This window comes from Osmia bicornis, chromosome 4 (genome assembly GCF_907164935.1).
Source record: "Osmia bicornis bicornis chromosome 4, iOsmBic2.1, whole genome shotgun sequence".
Taxonomy (NCBI): domain Eukaryota; kingdom Metazoa; phylum Arthropoda; class Insecta; order Hymenoptera; family Megachilidae; genus Osmia; species Osmia bicornis.
In genome coordinates, this window is record NC_060219.1 from 8962970 (window position 1) to 8983208 (window position 20239).

The following is a 20239-nucleotide window of genomic DNA, read 5'->3' on the forward strand; positions in this document are numbered from 1 at the left end:
CATTTTCCAACCAGCTGAAATAATAAATAATTTATTCAAGTTTATACTTTCTCTTTGACGATCGCATTAGTCGACATTGTTTTTCGGTAATTTGATTTACGCCTCGTTGTTTTGGCAGTGAAATCTCTTCCGGATTCTCCGCTCTCGACGTAATTTCCGCGAACGAGCAACAAAAGAGAGAGAGAGTTGGATCGATTGAACGAAGCAGCTTGGTTGCGCTGCTTTTTCGCCTCACTTTAAATATTGCCCTCGTTACTCCGTTGTGCTCTGGGTATTTGTTGTTGATGGGAACGTTGCTCGAATCGGCCGCTATTAATAATAGCCGACGGATTTTTGCTACAATTTTCTTCCTACGATTCGAGCCGTTCCAAAGACACGATGTTCATGGGCAAAACGAATCGCCCTCTCTCCCTATCTGCCATTTTTCCACCCTCGAGTACCTGCGTTTTGATTTTCTTCCCCCTTCTTGAATTATCGTTGCAGCGATACGAAGGGTGCTTCTTCTGAACAATTTTAAACATGAAATATCCTGCAGGATGTTTTTCAAATGGTATTCGCAAAAATATAGCACTATTATTATTCTGATTAATTTATTAGATACCACCCCTTTTGTTAACGAAAACATGATACATGGTGTGCTAAATTGCATATAATATTCAGAACACTTTAAGAAGCTTTAATTCTCTAAAGCGAACGTCTTTTAACCATGAATTTATAATAATTTATTTCCATGAATAGTAACGAAAGGATGAATGGATCGATGGTAAACATTTCATTATAACGCAGAGAAAGAATATGAAAATATAAGATGAGCGTGAGAGAACAGATAATCCTTGGATAATCCGGGAATCATTCTCGGGAATGAATCGCTCTATCGATCCGAGGGAATATAATTGAAAAAGTTGTTCCTTTGCTCTTGTCGATCGACTAGCCTGTCGTTCTCACTCGACTTCACCTTTTCCCTGTGTCGAATCAAACGTTGGCGAATCAAGGTGCGAGATCCGTGTTCCGTTCTATAAACCATTTCAAATTTCCGATCCTTTCGACACTCAACTTTTATTACCTACCTCTTATTATATAGAATTTTATATTTCATACAGCGTTGAGACTGAACAAATTGAAATATAACTTTGAAAAATAAAAAAATAAAGGGGGTGCGAAACTTTTATTATTAATTGAAAATACATTCAAGTTACAGTTGCTCAAATAATTCATCAATTTGCTGTTTCAAATTGTCAATTAACGCGGCGTCGAACGTGTTGAAAGTTTGATTAACCCTGAAACGTCGACGGGGAGGATTGAAGTTTTTGCATTTAATGCTCCCTGACAAAAGCCAACCTTCATCGATGCAACGCCCGAGCATATTTGAAAAAAGAAAATGACCACGGGCAAGAATGAATTGGCTCGTCCAATTACCACAATAGTCTCTCTGATTTCGCGTGTCAGCCGTGACAGACAAATTACTGTCCGCCGATGGAAAAGTCGACGCATGCGAGCTGTCGCGTATAACCGGGGAATCGACTCGACCTGCAGATACAACCTGCGAAATAACTGGAAAAGAAGGAAGCATCCCCGCGGGATCGACGCTGCCGTTATGTAACTATCGTTGGAAATTGAGTTGCAGTGAACTGTGAATGACCTCATTTCGCGAGCATCAGGAGCAACCGTGGCGTCGTTTTCGTCCTCGTTTCGTGTCGCTCGCCATCGCCGTTTCGATGTCCCTCTTCGCGTGTCACACACGTCCTTTTCAACCTATGTGTACACATACGTACACCTATGATATTTTAAGTATTCGAGTGAAGATGTATACTTAAATCCAAAGGATGTCTTTTTCAAAAACAGCGTTCGAAAAGTAGGACACTCAGCGCGACACGTGAAACAGTATTCGCTGTGGATCGAATTCGGTGTCAGTAGTCACGCGAATCCAATCCGAAACCGTCTAGATTCCCACCCCCTACCCTATGAATCCATCAGCGAAACGAGGAAAAAAAATATATTACCAGAACATATCCGTCAAAGATATCGGCTCTCACGATTGAACAGTTCGACTACGATTCACGGTGACGCGTTCAGTGCAATAAGGGGTGAATGATAAATCAAAGGATAAAGAAGAAAAATTGATGACACCCGCGCGTTTATGATTTTCCTATTTGTCAGGCTGTTCGAGGTACGATAATAGTAGAGATCGAGTTAACTGGTTGCTAAGCCGGGAATCGTTAGACACGTTGTATTCGCTTTTAAAAAGTCTCGTTAACCCGGGTAATTAATTAATTCGCGCCAGACACCGGGACCGGATAATTAATTCAACCACGATATCCTGGCTGTTGATAAAGATTTTACTGTGAGATTCATCGGGTTGTTTTTAACCCACATCTAGTCAGCAGAAGTATTATTGACCCATTATATTTTATATCATTTCATATTGCAAATTCAAACACGTTTGAAGAATTTATTAACCAACCCGATATTTCTTTGGGTAATTTGAAAATTGAGAGATGAAAATCTGAAACTATGAAAATCTCGATGAAACACGTAACTCCATTTTCTCAATACGATTTTTTGCTATAAAACTACATTGTACACGGGTCAACACGCGCTATAAACCACGCTTGTATTCCATCCGAGAGGAAACTAATCGTGATCCGTTTTTTATACGTTGCGTGGAACGCTCGATTTTTACTATAAAAATCCTGTCGCATATATTTGACGCGTATTTTTCGCTATAAATTCTAGCTAGATACGATGCAAAATGTTCGCGACAAATTTCGTTATAAATTTCTATGGCCTGTACGTAACGTGTGATGTTTTGCTATGAACAATTTACGTAACACGTGGGATGTATAATTTTTTTTCTTTTTTTTTTCCTCGTTATTACAAACTATCGACATATTAAACTATCTTTATACACGTAGCAGAACATTCTGTAAGTGTAGTTCGAGAAACTAATATTGTTTATGTACAACGTGACGTTAATGGGGTTGTAAAAGGAACTGCAGCTCGGAACGTATGTTATGCGCTCAAGTTATTCATGATGGAGACACTATCTGTAGATTGGATGGGAGATGCTATTTTTAGTAGAAGATCGAGCAATATTATTAAAACAAATTTATATTTCAGTCTTAATCTCTTTATTTGTACTTTCTCTGACGTGTGTAATAAAAGTAGCATAGGAAGAAATTTTCTAACATCCTAATCACACATTTACACGCATCTCTTCCAACGTATACACGGAGAAGATTCGCAAGCATTTCTCTGTAAGCCGTTATTTTTCTAAACGTCGCAGTCAGCTTACCGTTTAAAAATTTCCTGGCTGTCTAGCTGCAGGAAGAAAGCATCTTTCGCCGTAGTCGCGAGCAACGCGAAGCTTTTATCCTCCGCCACGTTTGCCAACCAATTACCGGCCACGACAGTGGCGGGCATTAAACGCAGAAACAGAGAGGCGCGGCGGCCTTTATCATTTGGATTCCCTTCTTGAAAAGTTACCAGGCGAGCCACGCTCGGGGGAAATCTAGTGTCCCATCGTAATTCGAAAGCGATTGTTCGAATTTATGAAGCCATTAGGGTGCGCCAGGGACGTTCGACCGAAGCTCCTTCTTGATTCCTGGCGCAATAAAAGAGTCGCGATACGGTGCTATTTTGTCTGAAGTGGCGGCCACCTACATTAAGAATATAACAAGTTGATTGTGCCCGCTTTTGTTCGACGATCAACGTCTGACCATGTATGTGAGAAAGATGGCTACCATTGGATTCGTAAACTTGAATTACGATGTAATATCCGTGATAAAATAACGTGATTATTACGAAGATCTTTCTTACGATCTACCTGGCTCCGCCGTTCGAGGTTTAACCCCTTGAGCCTGGGCCAATCGTGGCCTAAACTTACAATCCACATACAATAGACTCTCGTAGACAAAGATATTAACCTAAAGTCAAACATATAATTTTTAAATGGTAACAGGATAAAATTTAGAAAATGAAAATAATATGAAATACAGAATTAAATTAAAATTGCGGCTCTCTTCATGGCTCGTCGTCCGAGGGTTAATGCACGGGATATATTCCCGGCCTATATTTTTCTACAGCGACTCGATTGTTCGTTTGTTAAAGAGGAAACTATGTTTTCTTTTCAGCAGTGAGTTCCATGCGACCGATAGACAGTACGAAGTGTGTGGTGGTCCAAGACGTGAAAGCTGTCACTCACGAGAACGCGCACATTCACGACCCGATATCAACGCAAATACCCACGGAAGGTAAATATCGAGCGGTATCAATTTGCATCCACTATGCATGATGTAAATACTCTGGGCGTACGGCGTCTCACGGTAATTGCTTTTGGGATGTGTCTGCCACGTTCGAATGGCTTCCTCCTTGCCTGATATCAGGCATCGCTTATATAACGCTGCGCCGGCTACACCGACAATAATATCATTTCTAATATGTCACTATCTTCGTTAGATTATTCCAGTGAAAATATTTGTCATACGGTTGCTTTTAAAATAATAGGTACAGCGTAGATGTAACCTAACGCTAAGTTTCACAAGACTGTATCTATCCTTTTGATAATAAATAGATTTTCAACAATTTTCAATGAATTTAAGAAATTTAAATAATTTAAATAATTTTCCATCGCTTAAACACGTATACGGTTCCCCATGTTCCACAGAATCACTGCCAACGAGCACAGCGGAACATTCGAGCGCGTCGGACAGCGCCGGGGACCAACAGAGCGATCCTCAGATCCAGCAGTCGGCGCAACAATGGCCGGCTGTGCTCGAGTTGCAAGCGTACAACGTTGCCCACTCGGCCGTCATACCGCCTTACCACTTCTGGAACACGGAATTCCGGAACAAGCAGCCCGCTTTCATCAGGTTGAACCTGACGTTGCCATGGGGCGCGAACTTCGCGGTGTACGGTAGACGAAACGTGGCACCGAGCGTTACGCAGTACGATTTCGTGGAGTTCGTGAAAGGGGGCAGGGTTGACCATCGATTGAAGAGGGACACCAGCTCGGAGGCAGTGAGCTTTATGAAAACAGCCGCCCAAGAAACGCACACGAACGTCGAGAATCGGTCGTATCAACACGTACTGATCAAACGGACCATCGTGGAACCGATGATGGTGAACGTCAGTCTGCTTCAATATCTAGACACGGGTCGTTGGTTCCTTTCGGTGTACAATGATGAACTGCAGCCGTACAAGGTTACCCTGGTCGTCACCGAAGCCGAAGGAGTCTCGACTACTTGCCCAAACGACTGCTCTGGACGGGGATCGTGTTATCTTGGGAAGTGCGACTGTATCGATGGGTTTCAGGTGAGTATCCTTGGGTTTCTTTCAGGAGACGAGCTCGTTAAACACGGCTAAATGGTTTCTGGCTCGTCGCCATCCATTTTCTTAGCTAATTCTTGGATACTAGAATTAGCCACGTTAATTTGCACTGGTACCATTAGATTTTTAACCCTTATTAGTAAAACATTTCTCTCGTGAGACTTTAAACGTCCCGACACGGCACATGAAATCTTTCCCAGGACAATTTAAAAAAGATTACAGCGATCGAATTGATTAGACCCTGAAATCGTATTTGCTACGTTATCGTTAGCGACAATCGTCGATCATCTTTATAGACGAAAATAGGTCGAGGATAATAGAGTGTACCGATAACAATTTCAGGGAGCCGATTGCAGCAAAAGTGTGTGCCCGGTATTGTGTTCCTCGCATGGACAATACGGCGGTGGTATGTGCCATTGCGAAGATGGCTGGAAAGGTGCCGAATGCGATATACCATTAGGAGATTGCCAAGTTCCTGATTGCAATCAACATGGACAGTGCGTTCGAGGATCGTGTGTTTGTAATCCTGGCTGGAAAGGTGTCTTCTGTGATGAACGTAAGTTTCAAATTCCTTTTCCTCTAGCAATGAAACATTTCACTAAAAGCTTTAACAATTTTCATAAACATTTTATTGAAAAATATTCTTTTTTCTAAAACGTTTATTTATTTTCCATTTTCAATTAAGTCAACGTTAATTGAAAAAGGGTTAAAATCAATTTACACTGAACCCTGAGAAAAATGAAAACAACTTAAATGGATGATAAAATTTTAAAGAGCGACGATAACCGCAACACGGGATACGTTTTAAAAAGAGGAGAAATGAATGAAGAACAAAAAAGAATAAACGTGGCGTGGAGCGACAGATGATTCAACTTTTCAGTTCATTAACGCCGACATTGTGTTCGAAGTTAAAACACGCGGGTCGTTTTACCATTAAAAATGAGCAGCAGAAAGGTACGGGCTCGAGGGTAACATTTACCTCGACGTCTATTTCTGAGTCGGATGTTGTTTCTTCATATTTGTCACGTCGCCATTAATTTCCCCATAATTCAAGCTCGTACCTACCCCTTCTCATCCATGCAGATTCTAGATATTAGTAATGCAGGCTACCAACTAACACACGTACCCGTACGCGTGTGTGCCTCGGTGTGTAAGCTTATAATTAATGTATGCACGGGGTTTCTGTGAATTTACATACGGGTCAAACATATCGCGGCAATTCGACCGAACGATTTAGTTTCTCCACGATTCTTACGAGACGTTTGTCTGCTTCACGTCTCTGACCGCTCGTTAAGACTCTTTCTCGTAAGAGCACGGTAGAAAAATGACAGAATGAATGGGGAAATTATTCGCAAGAAGAAGGGAACGCTTTGTCTCTGACACGATCACGGGTTTCGTCGTAACCCGTCCTTCCCCTTTCATTTTTCAACGAACCAGCCACGATATTCGTTTCGCATTAGCACGGGGTGCTGCGCCCACGACCGAGGACGCATTTGTTTGGTGATCAGGTCGTTCGAATCGGGAACAGCTGTGAAATGTTTGGAGGGGAAAAAAAGTGTTGGATTGATTGGATTTGTCTGTCTAAATTCGTTTCGTTAGAAGTGCCATAAATTGCAATTCTAGCTATTGAATAATTAACACATTGGCTGCCTTTTGATACGAAAATAGTATCTTCTAAATTTATATAATTAAACATTCCAGTGTTTTAAATAGAAAAATTCTTACATCATACGTGAAATATTTCTTAAAATTTATAAGTTATCCCCTATATTTCCGTAAGCTAATCGCAGCCCCATGTAAGACGATGGATAAATTACAAAAATTCCAAGTATCGTTTTCTTCGCTCGGTGAAATCAATAAAGCTCGTGGTTTTCTAATAAAAACCAACCAAGTGATTCCCCCGTGTGATCGAAGCAGCCGCATACGTAACATTGAACCGAAGAATCCGACAGGAATTTTCCTCGTCTCGAGCCAACGAACGTCACGTGTATACATACATACATACAAATAAGCATGGCCGCGGATGGTAGCATAGCACGCGACTCGCTTTGCCGGGACGCTTTGGAATTAAGTTTCATAATTTCCCCGGGGCAGCTGGGATCCGCGGGAATAATGCAATTGTTCCGATGCCATAATTTAAAAAGTTGGCTCATTCGTCGGCGCCCAGGGCGCAATCACCATCGCCCCCGGCATCTCGACGACCTCCTTCCGGGCGACATCTTGAAAACAACGTTCAGGCAGAGACGAGTTCGTCTCTTGTGATCCGACATACCGATGTCCTTTGGTTTTTTCATCCCTCGTCTATGATTAAAAAAAAAAACCTGTTATTCACAAAATAAATTCAATAATCGCACGACTCTGTTTCGTTTCCAGCCGATTGTTCCGATCCAAACTGCAGCGGTCACGGTGCCTGCATTTCCGGTAAATGTTACTGCAAAGCTGGTTGGCAGGGGGAAAGATGCAACCAGGTCGACCAGCAGGTCTACCAATGTCTGCCTCGTTGCTCGGATCATGGCACGTACGACCTGGAATCCGCAACCTGTATCTGCGAGGGACATTGGACCGGGGTGGATTGTTCACAGCCGAGCTGTGGCCTCGATTGCGGACCTCACGGAACCTGCGAACAGGGTGTCTGCAAGTCAGTACACCTTCTGTATCTCTCTGTGCGACCACCTTTTGTATCCTCCTTTATGAGTCCTTCGTGGCCGTTGGACGAGTCGCTGGAATTAGGTTACGCGGACCAGAGAATGCTCTTTGCATTCGAATTGAATAGAAACAACGATAGCCGCGTATCGTGCCCCTTAACCTTTGCTCGTCCCGCGTTAAATTTATTTTAGTTATTCAATTTCACTATTCTTTTTGACGATTTTATTAATAGAAACGTGTAAAATAGGTAAATATTTTACACTAGAACTGTTTACGTTTGTTGCACAGTTATTGAGAATAATTCAAAAAATTATATAGATAAAGGATGAAACATAATTTAATGTATTCTTTATTTCGATAATAGCTAACGTGCATTTCAACAAAAATATCTCGATTAAATTTGTAATTTTAAATAAGAAACGTGAAACCGTCATTTTGACTTGTTTGATAGTTCCAGCGTTGAACTCGAAATATTTGGAACCTTACTGGCAACGTTAAAAACTCATATCGAAAGAATCGAGTTTTTGAAACCCAATTATCAGAATGACCCCTTAAAATAGAATCCTGACGTAGCAGAATGTCTCAGGGAGTTGAAGTCAAGTATCAAAGCTAAAAATGGGTAAATCGCTGGCGATATCGAAAGCACGAAAGTTGAGACTAAGAGGGGTGAAAAATTACAAGAAAAAAAGGCTTCGTCTTAGGGGATGCCGACTTATCAGGACTGGAAGGACCGTCCTCTCTTCGTACCATTCTTTTGTCAGAATCAAGGACTCGAAAGAGGATCCCCTTTCTCATATTCTAAAGCTGACGCCCTCCCTCCTTATTCCATGCCGAGAGAGCCGCTCTGAAAGAGCCTCCGAGTGCAAAAACTTTCTATGGTCTAGTTCAAAACTGAACGGAACTCCACCTAACTGATTGTCTCTTTTTTCCCCCGCGTAAAACGTTTGAGGGAATTAAAGCTCGTCTGACACTAGCGATTCGTCCTTTCTCTGAATTTATCGTCACCGATTGATGTTTCAAGACGTCGAATAAGGAAATTCGGGTATAAATGATCTCCAGGTGCAACGATGATTGGACTGGTACGAAATGCGATCAGAAACCGTGCGATCCTCGATGCGCGGAACATGGCCAGTGCAAGAATGGTATTTGCGTATGTAGTCAAGGATGGAACGGAAGACACTGCACACTACGTAAGCAGAATTTTTCCCAAATTTGTTGAATCTAACTCGGGAACTTGGGTAAATGGATTGAAATCTTCTTGATAGCTGGATGCGAGAACGGATGCAGTCGACACGGATTATGCACCCTGCAGGACGGCGAATACAGCTGCGAGTGCTCGACTGGCTGGGCGGCCGTGATTGCAGCATACGTCTCGAAATGGAGTGTAATGACTTTATTGACAACGATCAGGGTGAGTGTCAGGAATTTATTAAACAAAATAATAACGTAATTAAAGTAATATTTTACGATTCAAAGAGTTTCAACTAATCCAGTGCTGTCCATGGAGGTCTTCCACAATTTTCCAAAGCCTTCGAAGCTTTCAAATGTTTCTAATTTTCAATTAAACTCGACATTTTTCCATGAACAGTACTGATCTAATCTAACCGAAAGTGTCTTTTTCATGTCTGTTTCCTTCTAATCTGCAAAATCTTGTTCACGTTGATGCAACGTTATTCGATACTCAACGAAAATGAAAATAACTAGCTTTTAACAGGACGGAAAGGAGAATTGTTCTAAGAAATAATGTTCCTCAGATGGCATGATGGACTGTTCTGACAGCGAGTGTTGCTCGCACGCAGCTTGCGCAGATCATATCATGTGCCTTACTAGTAATAATCCCGTGGACGTCCTTCTTCGAAAACAGCCGCCCAGCGTCACAGCTTCCTTTTATCAGCGCGTGAAATTCCTCGTTGAGGAGAACAGCGTGCAAAGCTACGCTCATATGAACGAGTACACCGAAAGGTAAGATCGATCACTTCTTCTTAACCGGGTTCTTTTTTCATTTAACCACGATATTTAACATAGAGACGCTTAGCTCTTTATTATTTTTTTTAACGCGTGTAAGAGGGTAATATTTAGACGAACGAGCCATTCGTTGTCTCTTAATCGTCGTTAATTAACGAAAAAAATGTATTCTCTGAACTTTTGCTGAAAAATATATTCTAGATTAAATTTCATTCGAGAAGTACATTGAAAATTCTTCAACGACTGACTCGTTCGATATCCATCGATACGTGTAACGTATAACGAAAGGAGGATGTATAGCATAGCTGCGTGTCACATAGTTTGGCCTTTATATAATTACGAATCCGTTGACATTACGCGGTTTACTTTCCTCGTTTACTATCATCCACGAGAACTGCGCCAAGATCATTGATTTCATTCAGAAAGTGTATTATTTTGATTTCTTTAATCGCTCGTCGTACGGCACACCGGTGGCGTTACGTACAACCCGGAAATATGTGCAGTACATGTGTATAGAAAAAAAGAAAAAGAAGCATCGTATATCATTCGAATCGTGTTTGATCACACACAGACGATGGTGTTTCGCTTAAAGAGTTTTGTTTGCGTGTACCATTTTCCAACGAAGATTCACGATGGGGCAAGATATATCGGTACAATTTCCGGTACGATAGACACCCTCAATATTATAATCGAAAAGTTGATTTAAAAAATGAAGAAAGAATCGTGTCACTGTATTTTATTTCATGTAAATATGAATTATTCGCGTTTGCCCCATCGTGAAAGACTTTTTGGTGACGACAAGACAAAAACAAAAAAAAGAAGAAAGAGATTCAATCAGATTTACTTGTACCGCCATGCCAAACAATCCGGTTATATCCGTGACAGCTGAATTATCAAGAGAGCCCCCGGTGGGTGACAAACCCTGCCAAACCCTCGAACCATCCTATTCCTCGTGTTTCACCCCCTCCCTCCCCCGAATGCCAAACGCGTCGGTGATCGTCTCGGAAGCATTGTCGAACAAAGGACCGTCCTAACTGGCCATCTACGAATATTAATTACTTGCAATCTCGTCTTTCAAATATCTGACAATGCCCTATACATTTTACAAATAATTAATTCAAAGTATCGTTTAAATAATTTTCCTTCGTTAAATTTCATTGTTTATAGATTAGCTAAAATTCTGTTTGAAAGAATTAAACAAGTATTTCGGGGCCTAAAATTATTTATTTTCCAGATATAGTTACATTAAATTACAGTTTCAATTTTTTAATATTTTTTATGTCTTTCTGTATATTAATTTTAATAAAAATATGTATAGGATATTGTATTTTCTAATTTTCTAAGAAATTAAAAAGTTCTTCTTAACATTTAATAAATCATTACGTTGTTAGATCTTTAACTGGTAATTATTCTACATTTTTAACGTATTTCTCCGTAAAGAATCATTTTCACGATTATACTGTTCATTATAATAGAACATCTTGCATATCAATGAGATAATTTTTTGAAAGCTTTGAAACAGCTTGAAATCCCATGAAGCCTGCATTAAGCAGATGGACGTGCTTCACTTTTTTTTATATTAATATAACAAAGTAGAAAGGTACACGAAGGTATCCAGAGTGCAAATATGGCCGAGGTAACTCGTTAAGAGGATAAAAGGAATGGAAAGCATGCGATGGGTAGCGTGTTCCATGGTCCAGAACGAGCTTTGTTCGACACTGATGAAGATTTGCTCGAGACGCGTGTGGCCCGATGCACAAAATGGCTGCGAGAGCATTTCGGGGGATTCGTGTATTTTGTCTAGTGTTTATCCTCTGTGTGTACCCTTGCCACCACCAGATCACCATTCACCCTTACAGCTCCGAAAAAAAAGAGGCTCCGTTCTACGTACAGACTGAAACGACAAAAATAAACCGAGAGAGAGAAGAAAAAAAAAGAAAATGAAACAAAGCGAAGAAATAGAAAAAGTCTGCACACGGAGAAAATACACGAGAGAAGAGAGACTTCGCTTTTTTTGTTCGGTGTCTTTGATTGGTCGAAAAGTTAAGTTCTCGCCGTCGCGGAAAACGTTTACATCGTTCCAGGCACTTTTCTTGTTGTCCGGAGAAAAAATAAGAAACGTCAGATCACCTTACCTTCTGTAATTGTTATACAAGATGCAGACCGTGTCGTATTATTATTTTTTTTTTTTTAATTTTCTTTGTTCTTTTCCAAAATTTCTTGTGATTTACCAGCTATTTCGGCCAATTCGTTTAAGCAATTTTTTACCAACAATGGGAGATTCATAGTTAAAAGCGCACGAGAGCGAACGAATTATGGTTTTCATCGATCGTTGATCGTGTCGAGGATGATTTTAATTGACTGAGATATTTTTAATTGATTATGAGTAATGAGAACCTTAGAGGATGATGAATACCGTGATTCGTTCGTTTTCGAGTATAATTACTTCTAGAAATGGTAGACACAAGTTTGAAATCTCTCGTGGTTCCGGTCTGTTTTTCTCGTGAATCGTCCAACAATTCGTCTTCGTATGTAACGTTCTGCATATGATATACGACAGTTTCGTGTGTGTGTCCGAGAAAGAGACATTCTGGAGAGCTGTATGAAGTTTTGTTTGGTCTTGTTGTCGACTATTGTTTCGCAGCGTCTCGAGAACGTTATTGATCATCGTTTCCGAGCACCCTCGTCGCTGCCTTTTGAAACCCTTCTTCGTCTTCTCCTTCGATCGAACGGTATAAAGTGTCACATTTATGAAGCACGCTTTGTTACGAGATGTTTGTAAATGTTTCTTTAAATAGAGAATACGAAACTTACTTTACGGGACTTTCCTGATTACAAATTAAGTCAGACTTTTAATTTATCCCTTCTTGTGCCCCAGTTGAAAAATATTCTTCAGTTTTCAAGATAATCATAATATTAACTCGGATAACATCAACTGTGCCATTTTTATTAAAAGTAAAAAAGAAGAAAGTTAAGGGATAAACGAAAATTCTTGGAACGAAAGCGGTCAACGGTCCATCTGATTTTAATCTCGATGGAAAATACAAAAGTGTATCCCCTGTCCTGTGAATCAGAAATTCAGACCAGCAGCGTCGAGATTGCTCGGACAGCATAATCAATATTCGAAGATCGTCTCTCCCGACATGGCAGTCCAGCTACGATGGAATCTCTTCTCATTGTCAGTCCAGCAGCTCTCCCTTCGAGCTAGACGGACACGAGATAAGAGGATCTCTCGAAACGCTGCCGTTTCGGTCTGTCTACTCTTCGATTCGATTCGATTCGATTCGAGATGCTGAATTCCAAAGGAAACGACATCTACTCGTTAACCATACCGGTGTATTCACTCTCTCACAGGTCAATTCTCTGAGAGACACTTAATTATTACTATGTACTTTTGGCTCTCCGTCTCTTTCTCTCTTTCTATCTATATATATTTTTGTTTCTTTCTTTATATATTATATATACATATATATATATACGTGTATAATCGTATATACCAAATAAAATGTGTGTGCGTAGTTTCCAACTTGTGTCTGTCACGTGTAATACCACTCTATGTTGAACGAGTGTGCGAGTGACTGCATTCATGTTGGCGTGACTGTGTCAAGATCGTACGTGTGATGGGTACGCTTGATTAGTGTGTGTCTACGTCTATTGTTTCTGTAACGGCGTGCGTAACATTGCAAATAGCAGTTTCATTCATAAAATTTATAAACTGATCGATCAGAAAATAAACACACAAAACGGGTTTATCGGTGGAACCGCTTGTTGTAAGATGCTTTGTTGATACAAGTCGATTAGAAAGGGTAGAAAATGTTGCAATTCGAAAGAATGAAATAAATTATTGCTTATGGAATGTTACGTACGCGCCGTCCGTTTTTTTGCCCGCAAAACGCGGGTTCTGTGACCGTGGTAACGCCCTTTCTTCTCGTTGGTTTTTTCCCACACGTAGTACGTTCTGGAGTTCCTTTACACCGCGGTAAGTTGCAGCTCAAGCTCTCGCTAATCGTTCATTAATCCAAACAAAAGAAACCTTTATTTTTTTATTTATTTTTTTTTTTTGAGAAAGAAAAAAAAGTACAATCTTATTGCTCGTTTCGCTCGTACATTCATCTTACATGTTTTTTCGTATGCCCCATTATATGTATCTATCTATCTGTATATGTATACGTATGTTCATACCCTTAGCCTGCGTCTTATCACCTCTATCTTCTCTGTTTCAGTTATTTTTATTCTTCTTTTATTTTTCTTTGTCCAATTGCTATCCCGTTGAATTTATTTTTGCCAATGTTCGATCATACTACTTTGCTTATTCGTCTGCCCACCATTTTGATATCATTTATTTTTAATCACTGTCTCTCGTTCTATTTGTTCCCTTCTGTCGCTCTTCTTTCTCTTTCTTCCTACCTGTGTATCTGTTTATACCGTTTTCAGGCTCGACGGCTGTCGCTAAATGTTCACCTAAAAATAAGTTTCTGTAATTACGTTGAAAATTGAAAATTTTCATATTTAATGGTAGAACCGAGGTTTGCAAGTATGGCATATTTAACAGTGATGCTAGGGGTATTGAAATCTCATTTACTTTGCTTTCAAAGGGTTACGCTACCCCTTTAATTATTTTTAATAAATTCGCGTTGACAACTACATTAAAATCCAAATTAAATTTATTTTATTATTCGAGATGATAATATCACTCCGTGTTGACTAAAAGTAACACAAATCTGGGAATTTTTTTATTAGATTATAAAAAATAGAAAATTTTTAATTGCTTAATTGAAAATGACGAACGAAGCCACAGCCAGATGGGCCAATAACTATCTTCGCACCAACATTTAAAAGTACAGTCGTACGAATTGTCTTTGTGTTATCTGTGATATGTCGTCAGATCGTTGTCTACCCTTATGCAGTCCAATCTTCTGTTCGTTTCAATTCATTTCTTTTCATTATTTCGTTACGTCTGTTTCTTTGATCCGTTATGTATTGTCTTCTTGTCCATTTCTAGCGCTAAATTAGCTATTTATACCTTGTACCAACAATGGCAAAATAGTATGTTTGAGAATCGTGTATTTACGATACATACATATATATACCATCCTCTATCTGGTCTTGTGTTGTTTTGTGTTGCCAGGCTTGCACTTTTTTATACTTGTACTTGTTAAACCCTTGTCGAATTTGTCTCTAGTGAACTTTGTCCCTTTAGCATTTATATTACACGAACGCTATTGACCTTTATTACGCGGCCTCTTGTGTCAAAACATGATGTATACATAACCCAGATAGCACCGTACATCCCAGGGACGTCCGTTTCATGTCCAGATTATGTCCGAACGTCCAACGTCCATTTTGAACATCCTTGGGATGTCCACAAAACGTATATTTCGTATCTCCTAGGAACGTCCGTCTTGAAAGTCCTACGGACGTCCGTAGGGCGAACGTTTCGTATGTCCTAGGAACGTCCGTCTTGAAAGTCCTACGGACATCCGTAGGGCGACCATTTCGTATGTCCTAGGAACGTCCGTCTTGAAAGTCCTACGGACGTCCGTGGGGCCAACATTTCGTATGTCCTAGGAACGTCCGTCTTGAAAGTCCTACGGACGTCCGTAGGGCGAACGTTTCGTATGTCCTAGGAACGTCCGTCTTGAAAGTCCTACGGACATAGATGAGACGTATGTCCAAAATAGGGTAGAATGACCCGTACGTCACCCGCGCGGCGAGAACGACCGAAGTTTGGGGCCTGCTGTTTTATGACAAGGCCTAAACAGAAAACAGATCCCGGGCGCTGACAAACGATTGGCGGAATTTCCAACTTGGGAATATGACGAACCACCATCGACACTTTTTCGTGAAACGTTGTTGCGACAAGACGTATAGCGAGTCTCCGTACACTTTGAGTGTGAATTTCAAGCGTTGACGATCGTCATATTACGAGTGAATATTAGTATTTCTTACTGGTGTTTATAGTGTGTTGACGAGTTTTTCTGCCATCTCAGGTAAGTGTCACTTTTTTCTTAATTAACTTAATTCCTTAATTTTTCTTAATAATAGGTAATTATGCCTTTTTTGAGACGACAACACATATGTTATTCGTATACGATGCATACCGATTTTTTATTTTTCTTTATGAAATGGTTGTGCGTACAATTCTATGTATAAATATATGAAAAACATGTAGTCGGTATCCATCATATGTTATTTTTTATATTTATTTGCTTCGAATTGAATATATTATTCAACTGAATTTCTGTTGTTTAGATGCAGCACAAACATCAAAAGTGTGCAAAGATAAGAAAGAAACGAAGGTGTCCATACAGTTTTGGCTAAGGAGAGCTGCGGAACGCAACAAGATCATTGTAAAAGATTTGTAGTAGAAATAATAAAATAAATAATAGATATGTAATAAAAATAAAGATTATAAAAAAAAGTACAGAAAACGTTTTGTAATTTTAAATGATCGGAAAACATTCCTTATATGGCTTTCAAGACGTTAATATAGCGTTCTGCAACGTTTTGTAAACGTTCACACAACGTACAGAGAATGCTACTTTAGGACGTTCAGAAAACATCCTGAGAATGTACGCACAGGACGTCCCCTGGACGTTCCACTTTTTAACAGGCACCTTCCTAGGATCTTTAAAGGACATAACCAGGACTTATAGGGGACATATGGATGTTAACGGGACATTCTCCGTACGTCCGAAACGTCCAGCATGGACGTTCGATGGACATACATGAAATGTTTCTGTGCTATCTGGGTTAAGTATATGTTGCGTTTCCATTTTTACGTTCAATTGATTGATTTTTCGTCGTTAACGAATCATTTCGATGATCTACGATCAATTAAATATATATGTACAATGAAAGTATGTATATAGAAGACGAGAGAACAGAAGCAACGATTATATGTACATACAAATACGTAGATCGACGTGTGTACGTAAAATGCAAACACGTGTTTGTTCCATCGACGAAATATCGGCAATAATTATATCGGAAACGTTTAAAACACTAGCTCTATATGATACCATATGATGATGAAAGAACACCTGAAGGACCATCCTTACACCCATTCTTGTCCTTTGTCTACGTCTGTTTATCACCTGTCTTCAATTGTGCCAATTACCCGTACACCAAAGCCCTGTGTCTGTCTTTAACCAATCCGTGCTATCTACCCACCGAAATGTATAAATCATACCAAAAACACGACAGAGTACCTATTTAACAATCGATTATAAACGTTCGTTTTAAGAGAGAAATATTTTTTTCCCGTCGCGTTGCGTAATTGAAAAAAAAAAGAAAAAACAGAAAAAGGAAATGACTAACTGTGCTCGATGTTTCGATTCGCGTTGGATCGTTTCATAAACGACCGTGCAAATGAAAGTTTCAGTGAAATTGTTGACAGATAACGGAAGAAGGAGAAAAGAATATGATAGAAATGAAAGATAGAAAAAAAAAATGGAAAAGATCAGAATAGAGAGACAGAATTCGGCATTGCGTCAAAGTTACGCCGAGACACCGTTCGTTTCTCTCTTTCTTTCATTTTTCTTCCTTTTTTTTTCATTTACATTACTCAAGTCTTGTATACGCATAGAATTTCGACTCGGTGTATCGGCTACCCCCGCGAGATCTCGCTCGGTGTCTCGTGACACACATCGTTTTTTTTTCTCTGCTTTTCCGATTTTCGTTCTTTCGATTGGTTCTCTTTTTTGCGTTCCCTTCTTTATCATTCACTATGGTTTTGGACTTACCAGTAGTGACGACTGTGCCTGCCACCTTGCTATGCTCGTACTTGGAGGATCAATGATCGGACGTTTTTCACACAAATCACCAAACAGATGGTGGCACATAACGATAAATAGTCGAAATTGACTTTCACAAATTTTCAAGCAATTCAGGATTCGAATCGCTGGGAATTTTATTTGGGCCCAAAAAGTCTTGAAAATAAAATAAAATATTGATGAAGAATCATTTAACAGCGACTTCGTTATATAACTTTTAAAAAATAATAATAATACAACAATCACTGCAATATACGTGTGTGCATTTTAGGGGGTAGGTATCTGCACTACCTGGATATTTGTTTCGCTCTCTGTAAAATTGTTTTTCCATAAAATTCAAAAATATGTTTAATTTTGCGAGATAATATAAAAAGCGAAACAAAACTTTTCACATCATTTAATCTGACTTTATTTTCTTTTTTTATAACTTTTAATGAAGGTTCAAATTGGGGCTGAAATTATTATAATTATTTTGTTGTATGTAATATGATTCCTCCAAGTTATAGTATTTGATACATAATCGAGGCTCGATCGAGATTCGAAATCGTTCAATTTTGTCGACTCTTCAAGGGGGGAAAATACGATCCTCCAAAAACGAATCATGCCCCCATATGCAATCCCTTAGGGACCGATGAATATATATATATATACATTTATATTTGAATATCAAATGCATCTATGCAGCTTGTTATACAGTATACATCGTTCGTTTCGTTGACTATTTCGAAGCTGACTCTTCATTGCGAAGGGTAAATATGTAATATAAGGAATGTGTTATAGAGGGTGAATTTGAATGTTGAGAATCATAAAATTTATAAGGGTGAAGAAAATTATTCATTGAAAACTGCTCAGAGTGACTTTTATCGACAAATACCATAGATAAATAAAGTTCAATTAACTATAACTTATATAACTAAAGTTTCAGGATCTTGTTTCTATTTTAGAATGTAGAACACATCTGCAAACATTATACTTGTTTTTTATAAACTTGACTTTATTTTCCAGATTATAGTAAATCGAGGACGATGATTTCAACTATATAAAATCAGACTGTATTTTCATACATAAAATGCGTTTGCAACATTCAACAAACAAATATCACTAATTGTTCTGTTGTAAAATAAACTGACCTAAAATAGTAATGAATGTTATTCGTTGAACGATTATAACAAGCTGCGTATGTATGCGCTTGATAGACCGCATATTCTATATATTATTATTATTATCATCATTATTATTATTATCTACCTACCTACATCGATTTCATTATATTCAGCACAAACGCAGATCGCTTAAGATATTTCAGCTTCAACGTACTCCAATTTTATATATATACATATCGCAGTTAATCCAACCCTAAAATTTATTACGTACATACATATATATATTTTCATTGCCTTATTAAGTATCTAATTACATAATTAATATGCATGCGTTCTATTCTCACGAAAGTATCACTCAGCCCTTATATTATTTACCTGCCTCGGGAAGATCGTTCTTTTTTCTTATTTTTTTTTTCTTTTTAATTTTCTCCCGAAATAACAATGCTCGAAATGAAAGTAAAACCAGTATACCCACAAACAAGCCAAATGATCCAAAATACAAAGCATCTTTATAAAAATGTACCTCAGCAGCAACAACAACAACAGCAACGAATGCAAGAAAGTGAATGAAACAAAAGAAAATGTTTTCATGAAGCTGCCAATACGTTCGTTTACAATAATACTAGGGGTTGAAAATCATAGTGATATCGATTTTGATTTTTGGCTATGAAGAATTTTCATTTTGAATAATTTTTATTATAACGAGTTGACTGCGAATGTTTATCCAAATTATTCGTATAACAACTGTTTGAAATCTTATTGAACCAATATTGAACCCGTAAGCAAAGTAGTTATTCGGTAGTTTACACGATTTATTCAATATAAACATCTTTCATAACTATTCGATGTGAAAAACCTTTAATATTATCAATCATTCTCTGTATCATTTCAACCCCTAAATGGAAATGGGAATACTGAAAAGAAAGGCTTTAGTACGTGGTTCAATTGCAAGCGTGTTTGAGAGCACGCGCCATCAGGTTTCAGCGCGTACACGCGTCCAGCATTGTTCTGTTTGTAAAATCAATTTGTATCGGGTTCCTGGGACTCGACCAACGGCATTAGCTTCTCTTGTGCCGGCTAACGCGACCGGTGAATGGTCGGCAGGAAAATGGAGTTGCGGATCGTATTGGCAGCGAAGTGAGAATATTGGATCGCATTGAACCGTTGACCACGGAAGCTGATTTGACAGACAGAAATCGATTGTTCGCACTCTCACCATCTCTCTGCCTTAGGATACACGCTGCACGAACGAACGAACGAACCCCTTTCTATACATATTTTTTTCTCTTTTTTTTTTGTTTCAAAGCAGAGAGAAGGAGAGAGATTCTCTCTCTTTTGTTTTTTTTTTTTTGTTTGCCATTGCACGGGATCTCAGATTCATTGAGCATTTGATTTGAAAGATTGCATCTTCTCCCTAGCATTTTG

General features: G+C 39.1%; 1 protein-coding gene across 1 annotated transcript in view; it reads left to right on the top strand.

The window, feature by feature from the left end:
* Positions 1 to 20239, top strand: part of LOC114873280 (teneurin-a) — a 447603-nt gene that overhangs the window by 414042 nt on the left and 13322 nt on the right. Inside the window, 8 exon segments of the mRNA XM_029181455.2 lie at positions 4131 to 4250; positions 4664 to 5310; positions 5668 to 5881; positions 7699 to 7963; positions 9031 to 9161; positions 9237 to 9317; positions 9320 to 9382; positions 9726 to 9933. Coding sequence (XP_029037288.2) covers positions 4131 to 4250; positions 4664 to 5310; positions 5668 to 5881; positions 7699 to 7963; positions 9031 to 9161; positions 9237 to 9317; positions 9320 to 9382; positions 9726 to 9933 — 1729 coding nt within the window.